Below are 20,370 nucleotides of genomic sequence, written 5' to 3'. Positions count from 1 at the left end.
TTTAGCTGTCTGCCCGCCTTTGGTTTCGCAGCACAGGAGACTCCCTGCCTTACACTGCAGCTGAAGCATTTCAGCTCTCGGAATCAACTGTCCCGGGACTGTTATCTTGTCACAGAAAGTAGTGTTTTCCTTAAATTAAAATAGTATGGGCACGTCATGCCCCTCCGATCCCGCCCAGTTCGACCACTTCGTTTGCTGATAACCTTTTCCTGAATTACTTTAGTGATTTGCTAACATGTTCCATTTAGGGGTTTTCAGTCTTCCCTGGAAATCGTCTAGAATGTAATCCTGCAGTGCCATCTACTGGACAAATTGAGGAGCGTCGCATAATAAGAGTACATTGTACAATATACATCATTACAAATGCTCCTGAGCGGTGTGGGATTAAAACAAATACACATTGCAAAGATAAAAAAACAACTGCTTCACATCTGCGCCTGCATCTGGATTAACGTAAAGATTCACTGTGCGAATTGTGAAAATCTGTGTGTCTTTCAGTTGACTGATGTCTTATGCCAATCAGAGGCGTCTCAAAAAAGGATTTTTACTGGTAAAGGTATCTTTATTGTTTAAGTTAATTAAAACCATAACAATTCCAATAAAAGTAATCAGTCTGCAGAGGAACATATACTGTACATGTTAAAACCATTAATTACCATTAATAAAATGTACAGCTTTTGATGATACCGTGTTAGCACTAGTATATATACCTATTACACTTACTGGTTGTCTGCTGCAGAAACCAGTTCCAATTGTATAAAACAATAATTGAGCCATATATCAAAAATGAAATCTCTTTAGTAAAGGACCATTTGAAAGGCTAGGTCAAATCAATTTTTCATATAAGAGAAAAAACTTTACCAATCTACAGTTAAGTTGCGGGTCATGTGGATCAAGACACTTTAATATAGCAGATCTGCAGGTGCGCATGCCCCTACCTTTAAAGGATTTTTTAACAATAAAAGACGATTTAGTTTTAAAACGGGACATATACAGATCAGGCGCACAAAGCCCTGCATCGGAGCACCACATAACGCACATGACGGCGGACCACTATATTTCCAGAGGGGTTGCTCAGCATTAGTTGGTAGCTGGTAAATTTTTACGGGGGTCACCAATAAAAATGAAGGGCCACTTATAACTGAGAAATGTGTCTTTTTATCTTCCACTTTTATTTTGATTTTCTATAATTCCTCCTTCAATTACTTTTTAATTGCGATTGCATCTCACTTTCTCCTGTGTCTTCCCCTACAGGCCTACCTCCACCTGCTGGCTTGGGTAAACAGCTTGAGACCTTCTGCTTGAGATCTGTGCTTTGCTAATAGACCTGGTACAGGGGCACCAGGGGGGCCAAGAGGAAAACAGCTGGGCACGAGCCCCAGGTGGTCCCACTGAGGATGCCACAGATGACCATAAATAGATGATAAATATTATTGTATCAAAGCATGTGATTTACATTTTCCAACATTTTAAGTGTTTGTTCAGAATAATACAATTTTGTAAAGATGCTAAAAGAAATATGGCATGAAGTACCCCCTTCCTCACATTTTAAAGGTATTCTAAGTCTCTGGGGGATTCCTTTATAAGGTTATGGAACTCCAAGGTGACGTTTAAGCTCCTTTTAACATAAGGTAGAGGGTATTTTATTCCTTATAATACATGGTCATACAATCATCCTTTCCACAAATGGCTTAAATCTTTAATGTCTTGCTCTTTCATATGAAAGAGATAGTATGGTTGCAGACATGAAGAATAATAGCTGAATTTGTAGTGTGAAATTAAAACAGCAAAAAGTATTCGGTAATTTGTTGCAAAAAAGATATTAGAATCGGTTTAATGTAACTCAGATTAAAAATGCTGTATTTCAGAACAAGTACAGACATGCAGAGAAAGTTTGTCATCCCTGTAATGTGCGCAAAAAGTAAACATGTTGCCATCAAACTCTCATTTCTGTTGATCACTGTTCATGTTAGAAACAAAAATGTAAAAAACAGTTCTAATTTTTATTTAAAGTGCAGCTGCATCATTGCTCTTTTATTTCTCATTGACTGCTGGTTCTTGCAACTTGTAGATAGAAATGATAGATAGGCTTTTAAGCAGGGAGTCCATGTTTCTATGTATTATATTCAAATATTTAAAATCTAATAGGTTATCTTTGCACATTAAATAGTGATACTGAGGTATATAAGGAAGAGCACCTTTAGTCTTTAGAAACCCTAAAATGGTAGTGAGGCAATATAAGTGTGTTGTGTGTAGCTAGATAGATAGCAAACAATGTTCAACTTTACAACCAACAGAAAACAAATCGACTTCATGGAACAAATCAAAGAACCAAGACATACAGCACATGGACTTAGGCACATAGCTCATCACCACTAAACTAACACATTAAATGTCCAAAACTTCTCAGTGGTAAATAGAATGACTCCAGACCACCATGACTCCAGTCAATGACAAATCCCAGAACTGGAAAGTGCACCTAGCTAGAGAAAGTGCCACAAAACCAAACAATTGGCAGAAACGTATCGTAAACTTGGATAAAATGACATTCAGCTCTCCAGTAATACCAAGACAAGCCCCTTGCACTGCAGCTTCGTCACTTTTTCCCATATTAAAAGTGATGCACCGGCGGCGCAAGAGGCTTGTAAATAAGCCCCAAAGTTTGCCTCAATTAGTCCGAAAAGCCAAATTGTCAACAGTGTTGTTCAGCCATGCGGAATAATTCACCATGCCTTCATCATGCAATTCAGTTGCAGCCCTTTCTTGAAAGATTCTGTCCCACAATCAAGTCCAAAGTCCTGGCTATGCACATTCTGATGGAGAAACAGATTTAAAAAATGAAGAATCAAATCATAGAATATGATATACATTTTACGGTTCCTGATCCTTGCTACCTTAAAGCCATTCGGGGAGGATGTTTCTTGAGGATGTCTATTGAACTTTAAGATGCATTATTGGTCTTCAGCTGGTTGGTCTTGTACCCTGTGAGGTCTCTCCTGGCACATTTTTGGTGACTGTCAGAGATGCTGGTGGCTTCCATCAGATGGCTCGTCAATATCTTACCATGAGGTCAGCGAGAGGATGGCCATCAGCAAGACGAGCAGAAGGCCCACCTTCGGCACCGCGCCACTATCATGGGGACAGTCTGTGTAGGGCTCGATGCAAGCCGCATACGCCATGGCATGCGCAACAAAAGTCTGTTCCTGGACACCATGAAAGAGATGCGCCATCGGGCCCTTGGCGAAGATCACGACATCTTCACCGCCGTGGGTTTCCGAGGACAGGGGGACCGCTGCCAGCTGCTCGTAATTGTTCAGTTCTGCAAAAGCAAAATAAAATATATGCAAGGAATAGCACAACAAAAATTCCCCCTCACCACTCCCTGTGGAATATCTTAATTGGAATTATTATGCTGCTGTGTATAGCTTACTTTATAAGTGGTTATCAAGTACACTGACTCATAAGCAGTGAAGAACAACTTTTTGTTTCATTTTTAACCCGTTCTGTGCTGCCGTCGGCCATTGGCCGACACGGCCCCGCCCGTTTTGCGGAAGTGCGGCACTTCCGCAAAATCGCGGCAGCCGTTATGGCGTTAAGAGCACTGAAAAAAACAGATTGTGAACCAGGGCTTTGGTAGGCACTGATTTTACACTTCTTCCTGGCCTCTGGGCACTAGAAGGAGGAGGCTGAATGGTGGATGCTTGGCCAGCACATCTTTGCATGCATCTGTTGGGTGTCTGCAGAACATGGGGATGCGGGCGTAGGCGAGTCGTGCATTTGGGCCGCCAATCTTATCTACCTCTGCAGACTCGTGCCCAACAGAGGATCTGAATCCTTGTTGGCAGTGGCTCTCATGAACGCAAAGCCCTGCAGTGAACCCCTGCTGCCACAGCCAAAGGCCATATCCACTGCAAATTAACTGCCCTCAAGAGTGGGATACAGGGCCTTGAATGGCTGTCCATGCAGGTTGAAAGCTGGGTGCAGTATATCTTAAAACAAAAAACCAAAATACACTGAAAAACACCATGGAGTTATAGTTAGGGGGGTTATAGGAACTTACCATGAATGTATTAAAAAACTCTGAAAATCACTTCACAACTACAGTTAAAATAAAGTTGTGTTTACAAAGTAAAATTAAAACCAAAGAAACACTAAAATTCACCAGCTATAATTAACTCTGCAAAGCATAACTGGCACAAAAGCCATGCAAACGAATTTTACGCAAAATGCAAAGCTATTGTTGGGGTAGTAAAATTCAGCATTTATCAGGGCTCAATGGGCCCCTCAGGGCTCTGGGTCCCGGTGCACTGCACCTTCAGCACCAATAGTAGCTATACCCCTGAATACTGACATGTCCTCTGATGGGAGATTACCATGTGTGCTCACTCACAGTGTGAATCCCTGTCCGACGCACACACCGAAGTGGACAGATCTACCAGGTTCTCATTAGGAAGCCTAAGGCCCATCAACCCTTCATTTAAAGGCTGTGTTCCAATCTGCCAATCACAGGAAGGATCAAGCATATCAGATCCCTTATTGGTAGGAGAAAGCCTCTCAACACACCTCATTGGCTGGGTGTGGCCTATCACATGTCAAAATTGAGGATTACTTTGATCACAGTCATTTCTTGAATTGTACAGCTCCTCGCTTTATGCTTCAATTATTGGACCCAACTACAAACTAATCTCATGATCCTACAAATCAACTAAAAATTATCTTTGTTGGAGCTGCAGTTGGGGATAATGCACCCTCCTAACTTGTTCTTCCATATAACTCTAATAATATTTCATCACCTCCATCAATACACAGAGGCAAATGTTGTGAAGCTAGGTCCTTACGCAACCTCGCTGCATGTATAGCACTGTTAAAGAGGTGCAACCTCACACTACCCAACCACTTGCCACCCGCGAGTGATGTGCTGCGTAGACAAGAAATGGGATGTACCAGTCTCTTTACATTTAACTCTTGGCCTCCTGGCCAAACAATATCAACCACAGTTTGGGGGCTGGAGGTGCAAGCCCTACAGCAAATGGAATTCTCTTACCGAGCTCTGTTTCATTAGGGGCGGGCCGGCCTGCTGAGGTATTCCGGTATCCTGGTCCGTTGCCATAGAGAATGGAGGTATACGGTTTTTTGTCAGATGCTAGCTTGGGGGCGAGACCTGTTGCAAAGGAAGCAGAAGAGGTGTAAGTAGAGCAGGAAATTGACAAGAAGCTCTTGATAAAATACTAGTGTACATTTTTATTATGTGTCCATAGTTTGCGTATTCCACCTAATTTATCCTTATTGGCACTCACAATTTTACACATACTTTTTTCTCCTATGGGAGACTGGTGAAAGTAGAAAATGTCTTGGGGGAAGTGTGAAACTGACATTTAATCAATCAACCAGGGGCTTGTAAAACGCGTCTACTCACCCGTGAGGGTCTCAAGGGGCATATTGACATGGCTGTGAGGCGTGTTCTGTACTAAAAAGTCTCCCATTGGTGTTCCACATGCCATTTGTGGTCAAGACATGCTTTTTGGGTCATTTTTCACATTAGACACCAACCAAGTGCATTTGACGTGAAATGCTTAATTTAATGTAATTTTCAGAAAATCACGAGAAGGATAAAAATTTCATGTCCCTGAAAACACTCATCAGCCGTCAGGCTTGCACTGTCAAAGATTTACGTCACCGAATAAAAGCAGGTATCACGCCGGATCCCACCCAGAAAAATTTGGTGGCTAATCTGAACTTTCCCTCAGAAGGAGACTTAGGCAAGTAGAGGGGTCTTGGATCAGAACTCCCACCAAAACTCACACCTTCATTCAGCAGGGGTCATGTCAAACATTAAATATTAGCATTATGCTTGTCCAGGGAGGTGGATTAAAAATAACAAAATTATTATTTTGGTGAAAGAATATAGCCTTATAGCCCGCTGTTGTGGGCTATACCGGCTATTATAGGCCCACTCTAGCATTAAAGGCCAGAGCCGGAGGCGAGGGACTATAACAAAGGAGCGGGACTTTAATAGCGGGTATAGCCCAGCTACGAAGGACTATAAGGCTATTAGAACATTCTGCAACTAGAGGGTAGAATGTCCTAACAAATAAAACAAAGGCCTCTCGGAGTTCGAGGGGTTTAAATTCCCTCGGGCTCTGAGAGACCTTTGTTTAAACAACATTGGAATGTTGCTCTGCGGGCCTTAACCGGCCCGGAGAAGCAGGGAGCACTCCATTGTCTTCAATGGAGCTCCCAACATTCCAATGTTCTAATAAAACTTAAACATGTCAGAACCAGGGTTTAAATTGAACGAATTATCTCAAAGTACAGAAATAGGATCAGATCATTTAAAAACGTGGACTGTGATGCAAGTCACATGGGAGAATAAGAAATTGTGGATGAGTAAGAGCAACCAAAGAGTAGCTGCTCCTCCCGTGTGCCGCCTTGAAACCCCTGACATCTTCTAGACAACCCCTGCCTTATTGCCACTTTGAAAAATAGTTTTCTCTGCTGCTCAGAACGCTTTTTATCTTCTAAAGATAACAGCAGGTGCATAAAACACTGGAGCAGAAGGTGTGATAGGAGAGATCACACAATTCACACATCAAACCTGAAACCCCCCTGTGAATGCAATCACCATGAAACCACTTGTTGAATCAATTCATTATTGGCCAGTGATGTCACTTCCTATGACGTCATTGTGGGAACAAAGAAGACCTGTTTTCATTTCTGCTGAGCTGGGTATGTTGGGAAAGTGGCATGACTGATAGGTGCTCCCTGAAATTGAAACTGTGCAGTGTGTTACCAACTAAATTACAGACACACATATATGTTTTGTCCCCAGCAAGTTAAACACAGGATGATTCAGAAGGCCCCTCAGCATGCCTACATTTCACACTGAGACTGGGAGCAGTGATCTTTTAATTGTGCAAGTGCTCTGACATTGTAATGTAGCACATAAGATGCTCCCCAAGTTCTGTTTTGTTCCATGCTGGTCCTGCACGTATAATTGACTCAGAATTTCCCATGTCTGTGGGTTAAGGTACCAGAATGCAGAGAACATTACCAACCACAAGGGCAGTCCAATACACCTGAACCAGGGACAGCCAGTATATACACCTAACAAATGGTTCAAGAAGAAAATTGCTTGAAACATACAGTTTAACATATCAATGTACAGACAATCATCAGTCAAAAAGATAAAAGAAGGAAAGGAGAAAGAAGAAGCCCCTAAGACAAAGAAATCATATTTCAAAAGTTATTATTTATTACATATAGTAAAAGCAACTAGAACAGTTATGCTCAAGACAAAGTGCTGGTATACAAACAAAACATATCACAAACCAGACAAGTCACAAACAAAAAAATACATATTACAATAAAGGAACAACATAAACAAAAATAATGTGTCCTTCTATATTTTTGGCCACATAAGCGTTGACGGCGTTTCGACCACTGTATAATTACACAGTCATCATCAGGACTCTCATATTGCTTGAGCGTTGCAAACAAATCTGTATAATAAAGATATATATATATATATATTTTTTTTTTTTTTTTGCCACTTGTCTGGTTTGTGATATGTTTTGTTTGTATACCAGCACTTTGTCTTGAGCATAACTTCTAGTTGCTTTTACTATATGTAATAAATAATAACTTTTGATATATGATTTCTTTGTCTTAGGGGCTTCTTCTTTCTCCTTTCCTTCTTTTTTCTTTTTGACTGATGATTGTCTGTACATTTATATGTTGAACTGTATGTTTTAAGCAGAATGCAGAGAACAGCACATGCCTGGCAAGGACTCCAGTTACACACAGTCCCAGTTACCTCCCTCCTGGGGCTGATTTACAGGAACCGAGTGCTGCCACCTGCAGATTCCCACAGACATCTCTGCAGCAGGTGCATTAACACACGGAGCTGCTATAGGGTAACGTTTATGGTGCATTGCTGCCTTATTTGACCTGGGAGTGTTTTTTTGCCCTTTCTTTAGCTAAATTCACTGGTGGTGCCCCTCCCCCACAAAGACACAAATTCTCTCCTTCCCTGCAGCCATACTTCTTTATGCACATTTATTTTTAAGTTCAGGGTGATCTGCAGGTCACTTGTGGGGTCTGACGAGCACTAACCAGTTTATTCTATGAGTTTCCAAGCCACACAAAATGTAAATCTTATTTTTTGGCATTTCATGGGCCACCATTATTGTTAGAACTGTAATTTTACAACTCACTTTTAGCATCTGAAAAGAGAGGTTGACTTATTTGTACTTTAGAAAAAATGAAACTCGATTATTGAATTATCAGACTACTAATGAACCTAGCTAACATATATTCCACCTGTCTATATGGCACGCCAGTTGCTTTAACTCTTTTTTTGGCCTCTACTGTGGTCTGAGACCCACTTTCTATGCATTGGCCACAGACCTTGTGTAAAATAATAGATTTATTGTTGACTTTCAGTCTAGCCCTTAGGTAACTGAGGCTCGTCTGACATTTGGAGAGGTTGCTAAACTCTCACTTTGCAGTATCAAATAGTAATAACTAGAAACATATAAAATAAAATAGATGCATGTGCACATGGCAATTCTGACCCAGCTCACTGAGTCAAATAATTTTCTTAAACCTCTAAATTACTAAAGTATACTGGGTGAGAAACACTGAAAGCTAACAGGCCATATCTCTTATAAACAACAAATATGTAATTTATCCATAAATGAATTACCTGTGGATGTTGGCAGCTAGAAGGTTGATATTTCTTGGGTTTATGTGATATTGTGAAAAAACTGCTATATAAAGAAAGCATTCTATTCCCTCACTGTTGCTGAGATCTTAGGCCAGTGATGTTTTCACTTTTTTGAGCATGAGTGAATTAATTCCAAGTTACTCATTCTTAAGTGAGGAACATATAATAAATGCTCAACATTGAATATTTGGGTTCTGATGAAGAAATCTTGTTTTCCTACTGGGATCAAACCTTGGGCCTGAGGTAGATCTTGGCGGACAGGTTACTCCAGTCACAATGGTGACGGATATCGCGTCCGCCGAAATATAAATCCCATAGGCTATAATGAGATTTATATTTTGCTGTTCTGCTGTGCAAGATAGTGACCTGCTGGACAGCTAGCCTCTTCGGCCTGGAAGCTGAGATATTACTGGACCAGACGCCGCAGCCAGATTCTGATACCTTCACAATTATTTGATAAGCCATGTCGATGAATTTGTGGACCCGGGGCAAACGGGTATTTTCTAATAGGACTGAGTTTTTGGGAGCCATTCCTGAAGAAACTCAACTAACTAAAGTGGCTGGAAAACTTCTGTACCTTAAAATGAAATTTTCTGGGTCAGAAAAGGACCAATTTGTGGGTTCTGGAATTGAAGCAGGTTAGGAAGGATATATTCAGACTCAAGTGCGGCCTTATGCAAACTTTTTCTTCCCCAGGAAAGCTGCTAACTAAGATGTCAAACCAAGGATAACCAACTTTAACCCCTTGGGTGCTCATGACGAGGTCAGCTCGTCATGAGCCACGGCGCTCCGGTACTCATGACGAGCTCGTCATGACCGTGCCCGTTCTGTGGAACGCTCGCACGCTGGGCTGATTCCCCTGCTGTGCTGAGCGTTCCATTGTAACGGGCGTGGTCATGACGAGCTCAGCTCGTCATGAGCACCGGAGCGCCGTGGCTCATGACGAGCTGACCTCGTGATGAGCACCGGGGTGCTGTACGCGCCCCCCCCACCCCCAGCACAGCGGGTGGAAACAGCCCCGCACGGAAGGGGTTAAGTTTGCTTTGAAAGATTCATCGCAACCTTTGGAATTGAAACAAACTTTACTAACCCCCTGGGAAGTAACATAGACAGGGATCCCCCAGAGGACACATCTTTACAGAGGAAAGTTATTTCATCCCACTCCGGATTTTCTATGCCAGCTTCCTGAACATCACCTGACATCCAAATCAGAACACCGAGTTGTCCTAACGGCTAGGGCGGTCGAAATCGAACCGGGTTCGAGTTTTGGCAATGACGCTGAACATCCTGTGATTCTGGGAAAATCACTTAATCACGCTGTGCCTAACAAAAATGTATGTGTCCTCATGTAACACAACTGGTGCTATGTAAAGCGCTCTGATACCTGATACCGGGTCAAGTTGGTGCTATATAAAACTCTGAAAAAAAAAAGAAAAGACTTGGAGTTTATATCAGATACAAGCTTTGGCGTCACCCCACTGGTCTCATATTTGGACAATAAATGATATTATGCTTGAAAGTAAAAACCTTGACCTAACCAAGCCACACCAACTAAACCTGTCCTCCACCCATTCATTGGTCAGCCTTGCTAAGTTCTTATAGCCCAGTAACCCTGCCATAAGTGGGATTTTCTTTTCTCATCAGACTAATGTTGAGCACCTTTTCCACACGAATCCAACTATTCATCTCTTTCATCAGTTTTTAAAAAATGTGCAACATTTTTCTATTACTTTATTCTTTATATCTAAACTTGGTCTAGACCAATATATTCATTATTTCATTAACTAGGCAAGATATTATATAAACTTGAATTGCTGGTCATGGCGTTCTACTAAAGGAGAAGTGTGGCTTAATGGTTAGAGCGGCAGACCCTGATGCAGAGGTCTAGCCCGGGACCAGGGTTCAATTCCCCGCCTCGGCGGGTCTTGGGCTCAAAAATTCCACAGACCTGATAATTCTCGCCTCGGTGCCTATTCCAATCATTGAGTCCCACTCTGCAACTCTGGGCAATAGCTTGCTTAATCTCCACAACGGCCCCCACAACGCTAAGGATGCCTGGCCTCCACCTTGGGGGTGCCCAGGAGTGGACACCTCACAGGGAAAGCCAGGAAGGGTTCCACAGCGGTATTCGTACAAGCGCCTTGAGACCCTTGCGGGTGAGTAGTGCGCTATACAAGTATCAATTTACATTTTTACATTTACATTCTGCTTAGGGGAGACTTGTTGACCTGTGTTGGTCTTTGAGTGTGGGCCAGGGTGAGAGCTCTGTTATAGCTCATATGAGGAGTGTTGCCTCTCTCCCTCCCAAGCCTGGAAGTAGCAGGCCCACTGAACCACTAAGTACCCAGCACTGTGATCTTGATGCAAGACCATATAAAATGGCTGCATTAGCCTTGGCTTGATGTTGTTGTGTTTACTACTAGGACAACAAGCCACGCTCCAGCCACCGCGATACAATAGAACATCGTTACGTTTGCAATGAAATTTCAAAGATATTTATTTTCCAAATAAATCCAGAAGCACACCTTTAACCTCTGATTCTTCTAAAGTGATCTTACCGAAGAGTGAAGTCCCACGGAGGGTGTATCCACCAAACGAGAAGACATGCGAGTGGTCTGCGGTCACCACCGTCAGCGTCTCCTTCTCCGTGGTCAGCTCACCGCCCCTCTTGATGGCCTTGTCGAACATGACCCCCTCTGTCAGCGCCTGCTTAGCTCGGGTGTCGTGGTGGCCGTGGTCAATTCGCCCTCGTATAGGAGGAGAAGAAAAAAACACACAAACACGGTAATCATCTCGGGGAAGTAAAGGGAACTTTAGAAGATGCCTGGCTGCATTGAAGGCGCTTATATTCACCATGTCAAAACGATCTCAAATATTTCAGGGTCTCTATTGCGCAAAAACCTATCCATATATGTACATTCATCGCATTAGTCTGATAAGAACAAGGGTCTAGTCGTCTCGAAGGTCAGAAGGAATGCAGGGGCATATTACCAACGATTAGCGATATTTATCACTAACTAGGCTTAGCAACGATTTTTTTATCGCTAAGCATCGCCGGAAATTATCGCTGAGATAACATGCTATTAGCTACGCTTATCTCCAAAGCGATCATTTTTCATATCGCTGAGAATACAGCGATATTCACGCATTAGCGACTAAATGCTCTTAGTCATGTTATCCACCTCCCATTGGATAACATGGCTAAGAACTGGTCTGGGCAGGTGCTAGTTTTGGGCGATATTCGCGCTTAGCGCGAATATTGCCATCGCTAAGCCTGCCTTGCTAATAGGCGTTAGCGACGTTAGCAACTGCTTTCAGTCGCTAACGGGTTGGGAACGCCCACTTTGCATGTCATTAGCGATAATTATCACTAACATGCAAAGCGGGCCCCAAACCGCTCGCTATCACGTCAAAGCTGTCGCTAACATCAGTTAGCGACAGCTTGCTAATTGGGCGATAGTATTATCGCTGCTTGGCGACCGAAAACGGCCGCTAAAGCGGCAAAAATAGCATATCGCCAGCATTGATAATATGCCCCGCAGTTATTTTGCTGCCATTGAAACATAGGGGCATACTTACAAAAAATGTCAGAGCACAGAGCTGCATCAAATTTGCCGGCACCACGCTCTGACATTTTTAAAACGCAGGGATGCACCATATTCCCCTAGAGGTGGTACGAATGGCGATTTGCTCTTTCTATGTGTGCTGCAGAATGCAGCACAATTCTAACACCTGTCGTTAGAACGGCGCTGTTTTGGGTGCTGCTTCAGCCTTGTCAATCTGGAGCAGCATCAAAAAGCAATGGGCGTTGTGGTGGAACGCGCACAAGAATACCCATTGCACGCCCTTTGAGGCAGAGGACTGCGGCTGAAAGGTGCATATTTACAAGGTGGCGTTAAGCCACGTTAAGTGGCTTAGCGCCACCTTGTAAATATTCAAAATGGTGCTACGCCACCAGAGCAAAACAAAAGTGATGCTCCAGTGGCAATGTGGGCTTATAAATATGCTGCATAGTTGTGCATTCTTACCTGATAACCAACTCTTTCAAGATGGTCTCCCAAGGAAATTGACTCTGCAGGTGGATAATAACCTGATGTGAGACCATCTTAACTCATGAAGCCTCAATTCAAGTCAACAAATTATTATTGTTATGTTTTAAGATTAGGAGCTTTTTTTTGAACATTAAAAAGAAAAGCACAGTTTTCCCAGGATGCCGTAGGACAGAGAGGACATAAGCATCCCTTCGTGGCTAAACGTTTATTAGGATAAATGCTTTCTATTCTCATGTGGGCAGGATAGGAATGGACCAGAAGCTATTCACCCAGTTGCTTTCCCATCCCTTCACCTTGCCCTAATTGAGAGAAGGGGTGCCATGTAATTAATTGGCAACAATTATCTTAGATTGACCACCAACTTCATGGAACTCTATAACCTATATGTTTCATTGAATCTCTGAGGACCCCCTGGCCCACATCTTCTTTGCTCTCCAATTATCCATGTCCTGATGAAGAGCTTTTAATTTAAGACAAGGCCAAAACTCTGCAGACTTCAACACAGCTGGATTCTGGGACCCTACAAATGGCCGTTAGTGGGAATGTCTCATCCCTGATCAGCCCCCCCCCTCTGATTCACAGAGTCCTGAATTTGAAGTTTCCTTCTGTATATACACATTTCTCACATGGTCACTTGAGCACTGTGTGATCAACATCGGAACGCCATTATAAATGGCTTTGCATCTAATTTGGCTGTGTGTTCTGATTTATTATAAAAATCAAAAGAGGGAAGGAAGAGGGAAATGAAGGTCATGACTGACCCCTCCTCGTATACAGTGTTACAATCAACAGAGAGTCATCTAGGGTGGGCCCACTGGATATAGGGGAAATACCTTTTTCTTAACCCCTTCCGTGCGGGGCTGTTTCCCCCGCTGTGCTGGGGGCGGGGGGCACGTACAGCGCCCCGGTGCTCATGACGAGGTCAGCTCGTCATGAGCTTCGGCGCTCCGGTGCTCATGACGAGCTGAGCTCGTCATGGTCACACCCGTTCCCATGGAACGCTCAGCACAGCAGGGGAATCAGCCCAGCATGCGAGCATTCCACGGAACGGGCGAGGTCATGACGAGCTCAGCTCGTCATGAGCACCGGAGCGCCATAGCTCATGACGAGCTGACCTCGTCATGAGCACCCAAGGGGTTAGAAGAGCTCTCACTCACTGAATGTTATCGAGTGGCATGATTCATCATCGAGTTCTTCTAGACTCTCTGAGGGTGAACTGAAGTAGATACTGATATAGCGCGAAAACTGCCACCCTACGGGTATCCTGGCACTTAGAGTGAAGAAAGCCGGTATAACAATGGAGAAAGCTGTCCGAGAGAGGAACAAATTTTTGTTCCTAGGGAATAGCCAGGTTTCCAGGCTCTTCCTGAAGCACGTCAGCGTGCTAATCTGGCTGAGATTCTGGGGCAGCTCGTTCCAGAGGTGGGCCACCGCCACACCAATGGCTCTGCCTCCCAGCCGTGATCTCTTGAACCTGGTGGCCGTGATCAGATTACTACTGGAGGAACGAAGCCGTCTCCCAGGGTTGTACCAGGTAAATCTCCACTGCAGAGGAACAGGTCCCAAACCGTGGACCGCTTTATATACAATGCAGAGAGATTTAAATCATATTCTCTCCTAAAGAGGCAGCCAGTGAAGATCACTCAAGGCCAGGGCTGTAGAAGACCGACGCTGTCTCTTAAGCACCAGCTTTGCGGCCATAGACTGGACTCTCTGCAACCCCTGCAGAATATATTGCTGTGCTCCTAAAAATAAGGAATTGCAATAATCCAGTCTAAACTGTTATTGAGCTGAACTGTTATTGAGTTTGTGCAGGTAAGATCACAGGGTCTCATGAGAAGATACCAAACAGAGCTCTACAAGGGCCTTGTTTTGAGGGATTGGATTGTGCGGCAACATCAAATATGTGGTGGATGGGTTTCACAGTTATCCTGGGGATCTAGAATCCCACTTAAGTGGAGCATCCTGCTAGATCCCATGTTGGACAGTACAGCAGATTGTCCAAAAGTGTAAACTCGGTATAGGCAGTTCACACATCTGATAGAGAACATTGTGAAGTTAAAGCTTGGGTCCCCAGAAATTTTCAGAGATGACGCAACGGTTTAACCCAGAGATTTATGTCGGATGAAAACGTTAGGAGGGTGTAAACAGGGTGAGACATAAGAAGTGTATCTAAGAAACTTCTATGGCAACATAGGCATTAATCAAAAGGACATGACCCATGTAACCAAGGTTGAGCCTAATGCACATGAATTACAATCCTGTGCTCGGAAAATGTATAAATAGGGTCTTTTTGGTCAAGAATGACAAAAATCAGCAACCAACCAGATATTTATTAAAGTTTATGTAGCAAAGCCTGACCTACAAGCAACAGAACACTTGAGAAAGTAAATTTAAAAGTAAGCAGTGCCATGACTACTTGCTATCTCCTAAGGCAAGCCGATGGTACAAAAGTCTTAACTTGGTTATTCAGGTGGAAGGAGATAGTAGTATCTGAGATCCTAGGACACCAATGGTAAACAACAGGGTCCGCCATGACAGCTCCAGCATGTAACAGTGAAGGGCAACAATAAAGGACTCTATAGCTGCATTATCCAATGTCTGTTTCTTTGAGTGACTTTGGTTCAGCACTGTCAAGCCCTGTCCCAATTAGAGAACCGAGGAAAAGGCTTTTCCAGAGATGCTTTGAGTGAACTGAATTTGGGCTGTGGGTTTTAAAATGTTGGACTTTTCGTTAAAGATTGGCGCTTCACTAGGAGAAGGAGAGGTGTGGGTTACCGAGCAGCCATTTCATACCCTATGCCAAAATGCCCCATCTGGATAAACTAATGTCTCTTCTCCTACCTGAGCAGCAATTTAACTCATTAAGTCCCCAAAAAAATTGGAGCTGAGGTTTGCTGGAAGGAGGATCATGGTGAGCACAAAGAGACATTGGCTTGTGCATCACAAAATGTAGGGATAAGAGGTAGCTGGCAAGATAGCTCAGTCAGTTACGGAATTGCTCTTGTTATCTGTGTGTTATACGTAGGTCATGACTTGAAAAACATTTTTAGGGCCACCTCCTATGTTATTCCCTCTTCTGTCTGTATAGTATAGTTTCATCTGCCATTTATACTTCTAAGATATGACACAAATAGGGGCATTGACCTGTTTTTCTAAAAATAATCTGTTTATTTATTTATATATTTCTTTATTTGTAGTGTATATATCACGTGGAGATAGTCCAAGGGCATTGGAGAGCTTTAAATACAGCTAGAAAATGGTAGAGATCCCATACATTGATAATAGTGATGGAAGAGAGGCTCTAGGGAAACTATTGGTTGGGCAGATACATTTTGAAGAGATGGGCTTTTCGGTCCTTACAGAAGAGTAAGATATTTCGATTCACTCTAAGATGATCATGGATAGAGTTCTCACAGTTGGGGAGGGAGGTAGGAGTGAACCTGCTTGGAAGCTTTTGCTCCTTCAAATGCTGGGTTTACCTGGATTATTTGGCCTCTGTTCCTGGTGTTTCTGCAGCCTTCTGTGATTGAAGTTTGTCCTTCAGGTAGGGTGGTTGACGAGTAATGCTTTATGAGCTACATAAGCAATCTTGAGTCAATTCTTGCTTCCAGGGGGAGTCGGTGAAGGTCTTTTACAAAGGGAGTGATGTGGTCAGATGCTCTGGCTCCAGTGACTAGATGAGTAACTGCATGTGTTATGTGGTTATATAAACCTTGGACGGGGAACACCACCATTTTATATTTTCATGTTTAAGTTGACATCTTAAATGTCAACTCTTGGCACACTTCTACTTGCGCCCTCACATGGGATAATATTCTCTAAAATGGATTTGCTTACATGTACACTTCTTGGCGGGCATATCATCAGTGCCTTGAACATTCTGTACCAGGCTTAAGTTCACTGCTCAAAATGTTGATGTTTGTTTTTGTCCACTTGACGACAGCCCCACTAGAGCAGAATCAATATTGACAGTATGACTAGAACTCTTGCATGGTAACATGGGTGAAGTTTATTATATAAATGACACCACTGCTTTATTTATGGCGAGGAGCACTTCACAGTCACCGACAAGGTTGGCCCATGTCGGAATCCAGGCCCAGCTGAATCCTGTTTACCTTCCTGAGAAGGACGATGTCCTGCTCTGCACAAGAACGGGTTCCCAGATGAAACACACCCACAAGTAACTGGGGAGTTAGTAACTGGGGAGTTAGATCACCCTAGAGTATTGTGTCAGATTCATACCCCCCTAAAACCACTGGGTTAGGAATCATGAGGTAGCAGTATAGATATTGTTATATATGTATGCACATAATCGATGCAACAGCACCATGTTTGCATTGTTTATCTTCTTTACCATTCTAGTAATGCTGATTACTCTGTTCTGTTTCCTTCTATTAATCATTGTAGCACACGCATTTTTACAAAGAATCTTATTGCGTCAATAAATGTTTGAAATGCCAATTTGAGTATTTCTTGTGTTTTCCTTTGGGCATGCATGAGTTATTAACGAAAGGCTGAGTCCTGATTTCACGGTTTCCTTGGGGAGTCGGAGTTGTCATGTTGTGAGGTTGCACATGCCCCCGGTACCCTGTAAGATTAGAGGTCCCGATGGTATATTGTGAGCTAGCCAGAACTAAGGCCACATATGCCGACGGTGTGCGTGGACTCAGTCTTGCACAGTTTTGATGTTTATGTTGTCCAATCGCACAGTCTTACTGATATAGTATGAATCATACACATTGCATGAGATGAGCATGTGCATGTGAAACAGACTTTAGAAGCATCAATGCCCAAGAGTGTTATTGTTATTATTGTTGTTATTATTATTGTTATATTACTAATGTTATTATTGTTGTTATTATTATCATCGTTATTATAAGTTTTGTTAAGATCATCATTATTATTATGGTGATCTGAAGGTGGTTTTGCCCAGTGTGTTTTGAGTTGCATTTTCACCCTGTGGGAAGGGTATGCCCAGACGTGGTTCCTGTTCTCACTGTTAACCCTGGGCGTAGTTCGTGTAGTACCGCTACGCGTAGCTACGCAAAGTGCACTTCGCACTACGTGAGCTATGCGTAGCTACGCGAACTGCGTAGTGCACTGTGCAAAATGTTGTACGCACTGATTGCACAGTGCAGACAAGCATCCAGCACTGTGCAATCAGTGCAATCCGCATCTTGCACAGTGCAAACAGTCGTTTTCTGCCGCTTGAGTAGATTTCTACTCGAGCGGCAGCTTTCCCAATGTGGACGAGTAGTGCCTCATCGTGAGTGGTCGCGAGCATACGCAACCACTCGCAATGATAAACCTGACCTCCCCACGTTGAGAATCTCGCCGGGAGGTTTATTTTCTACGCTCGCGATTGGTAACTTGATGTTGCTGATCGCGAGCGGAGAAAAGTCTCGCCGGGATGTCATTTTGCTCGCTCGTGGTCGCCAACTTGAGGTTGAGGACCGCGAGCAAGCAAAAAATTACTGCTACGCCTGTTTGCACTGCAAGAAAAATAACAATGGACTCAACCCAGATCTGTGACTGGGGGTGAATATTTGACAGTGTTCACCATTCCGTCCATCATCCTTTTGTGTTAATTGTATGAGCTTCCAGAGGGCAAATATATGTTTTGTTGCTTGGGTTAAAAATCCTCTTTTTTGTAGCATGAAGACGAAAAGAGAGAAGAATTTGGAAACTGAAATTGCTGATTTCATATAGCAGGTAAAAGACACATGTAAAAGAATCAACTTATCTTCAACAAAGAGATAAAAGCCTTTCTTGTTCTTGCTGAGGATCTTAATGGCTTTTTCTGTCAACTCAACAATGGAGGGGTCGGAGGTGGTGTTCCGGTTCAGCTCATACTTCATATCTCCAGGTTCAAACAAGCCTGCAAGAAATAAAACACCTTTACAAAGAGAGCAGCTGAGCTATTTGTCACTCTGATACACACATGGAACCAGCCAACAGGCCAGGCTACAAGTGACTCAGACCTACAGTTATGACTTAAAGTCAATTTGCCAAAATGCTGAGGGCAATGTAAGTCACATCAGGCAACCTATGACCTCCGATGACATCTCAGTATCAAATTGTTGTCCAATCTCAAATCCCTGAACATGCACTTTTTCACTTATTTACCCCACACTCCATTGCTTCTCCCTCAATATCCATTTTAACTCAGTTTTTATGTTGATTCCTGCCCTTGCATTAGCTGCTACATAATCAACGTCAGACCTTTGCGTCACTGGTTTTTGCTCTTGTTCTTCTAAATCTGATGGGCCAATCTATCGTCCTTTGCTGACTGTACCACTGGATACAAGCTAGCCTGGCTGATGAAGGGTAATACCCAGAAACCAGTCCCAGGATGCTTGTTTCCGGTCCAGGGAAGACCTGGTTTGGAGGTTCGGTCTGGACTGTACCCATGAGGCACAGGGTCAAGGCTGATTTGCAAATGGCTGGGTCTAAACTGGGGTGGCATGGTGAGCAAAAGAACAATGGATTTAACCCAGATCTCTTGACTGGGGGAGAATGTATGATTTATTCAGCATTCTGTCCATCATTCGTTTGCGTAGCACTTACTCTCCAAGCAGGAACTGATAGTGCAAATCTGAATCCTCTGTGCATCCCCTTCTTTCTCTTAATCTGGAGACCATGCATACCTAACTCCTGGCTCAGTATAGTCTCAGCAGTAGACCATCTCTGGCAAGACAATGACACTCTGGAGGAACACTGAAAGATCCCTTTTCATCTCCGGCTCAGCTTCCCATGTCCTCATCAGGCACTAAAACACACCTGAGACAGCACTGCCATCAGCCATGCCTAAGATGACTGGGAAATCTTGGTGTTTTTGCTCTGATGGTCATGGGTTCAGGCCCAAACTCAGGAATTCGGTGACAGGAGTACCATTCTCAGGGTACATAAGAAAATATTTTAATGTATCCCTTCCATTCCTCTTTGCTACTTGGTTAATCGGCTACAGAGTGTTTCATGAGCACTACGTATCCAAATATGTCAGGCTGAGGCCTAGAATATTGATTAGGGAGCATTGGTATTCCTTAATATCGTAGCCAAAATATTGAAGACAATAATATTGAAAGGTAAAAGTGCCTATAGAGAAGTATACATTTACTATTCTAAACCCCACATCTATGTACCTTGAAGATATGTATATCAGCAAGGTAAGTTTGGTATAGAAAATCTTTACATGTTTACCTATTGATATTTGTTTCCTCTATATATTGAGTTAGGTATTAAAGTATAATGGCAGGTTCTACTCAATATTCACAATAAACACCAATATATCACCTAAAAACCTCTACACCAAACAAATAGGGCTTCTGACAGTACACAGGAACACAAAACCTACTCAAACAAAAATTGTGCACACAAAGCATCCACCACTACGGCCAAGAAAGCAAAATACAGTCATTCTACACAAATTTTCAAAATGTCAGACCCTGGTCTGCCTGACTTCCTGACCGGTGTCATTTCGCACATTCCAGTTAGGCCAAAGTTTCATGTGGTCACATTCGGATCGTGAGATCATACCACCATTTTGCAAGTTCACGTTAAATTAACATCTTTTCCTGAACACTATAGATT

The 20,370-nt window shown here is 43.0% G+C and overlaps 1 protein-coding gene across 1 annotated transcript in view; it reads right to left on the bottom strand.

Annotated features, from left to right (window-relative positions):
* Positions 1-2,025: 2,025 nt before the first annotated feature.
* Positions 2,026-20,370, bottom strand: part of LOC144791770 (intestinal-type alkaline phosphatase-like) — a 101,785-nt gene continuing 83,440 nt past the window's right edge. Inside the window, exons 8-11 of the mRNA XM_078666537.1 lie at positions 18,524-18,658; positions 11,284-11,475; positions 5,045-5,161; positions 2,026-3,319 (exon numbers count right to left, since the gene is read on the bottom strand). Coding sequence (XP_078522663.1) covers positions 3,060-3,319; positions 5,045-5,161; positions 11,284-11,475; positions 18,524-18,658 — 704 coding nt within the window. The 3' untranslated portion in view covers positions 2,026-3,059. The remainder of the gene's footprint in view (positions 3,320-5,044; positions 5,162-11,283; positions 11,476-18,523; positions 18,659-20,370) is intronic.

Source organism: Lissotriton helveticus, chromosome 11 (genome assembly GCF_964261635.1).
Source record: "Lissotriton helveticus chromosome 11, aLisHel1.1, whole genome shotgun sequence".
Lineage (NCBI taxonomy): Eukaryota > Metazoa > Chordata > Amphibia > Caudata > Salamandridae > Lissotriton > Lissotriton helveticus.
The sequence above is the reverse complement of the archived record's forward strand: the minus strand, read 5'-3'. Positions and strand labels throughout refer to the sequence as shown.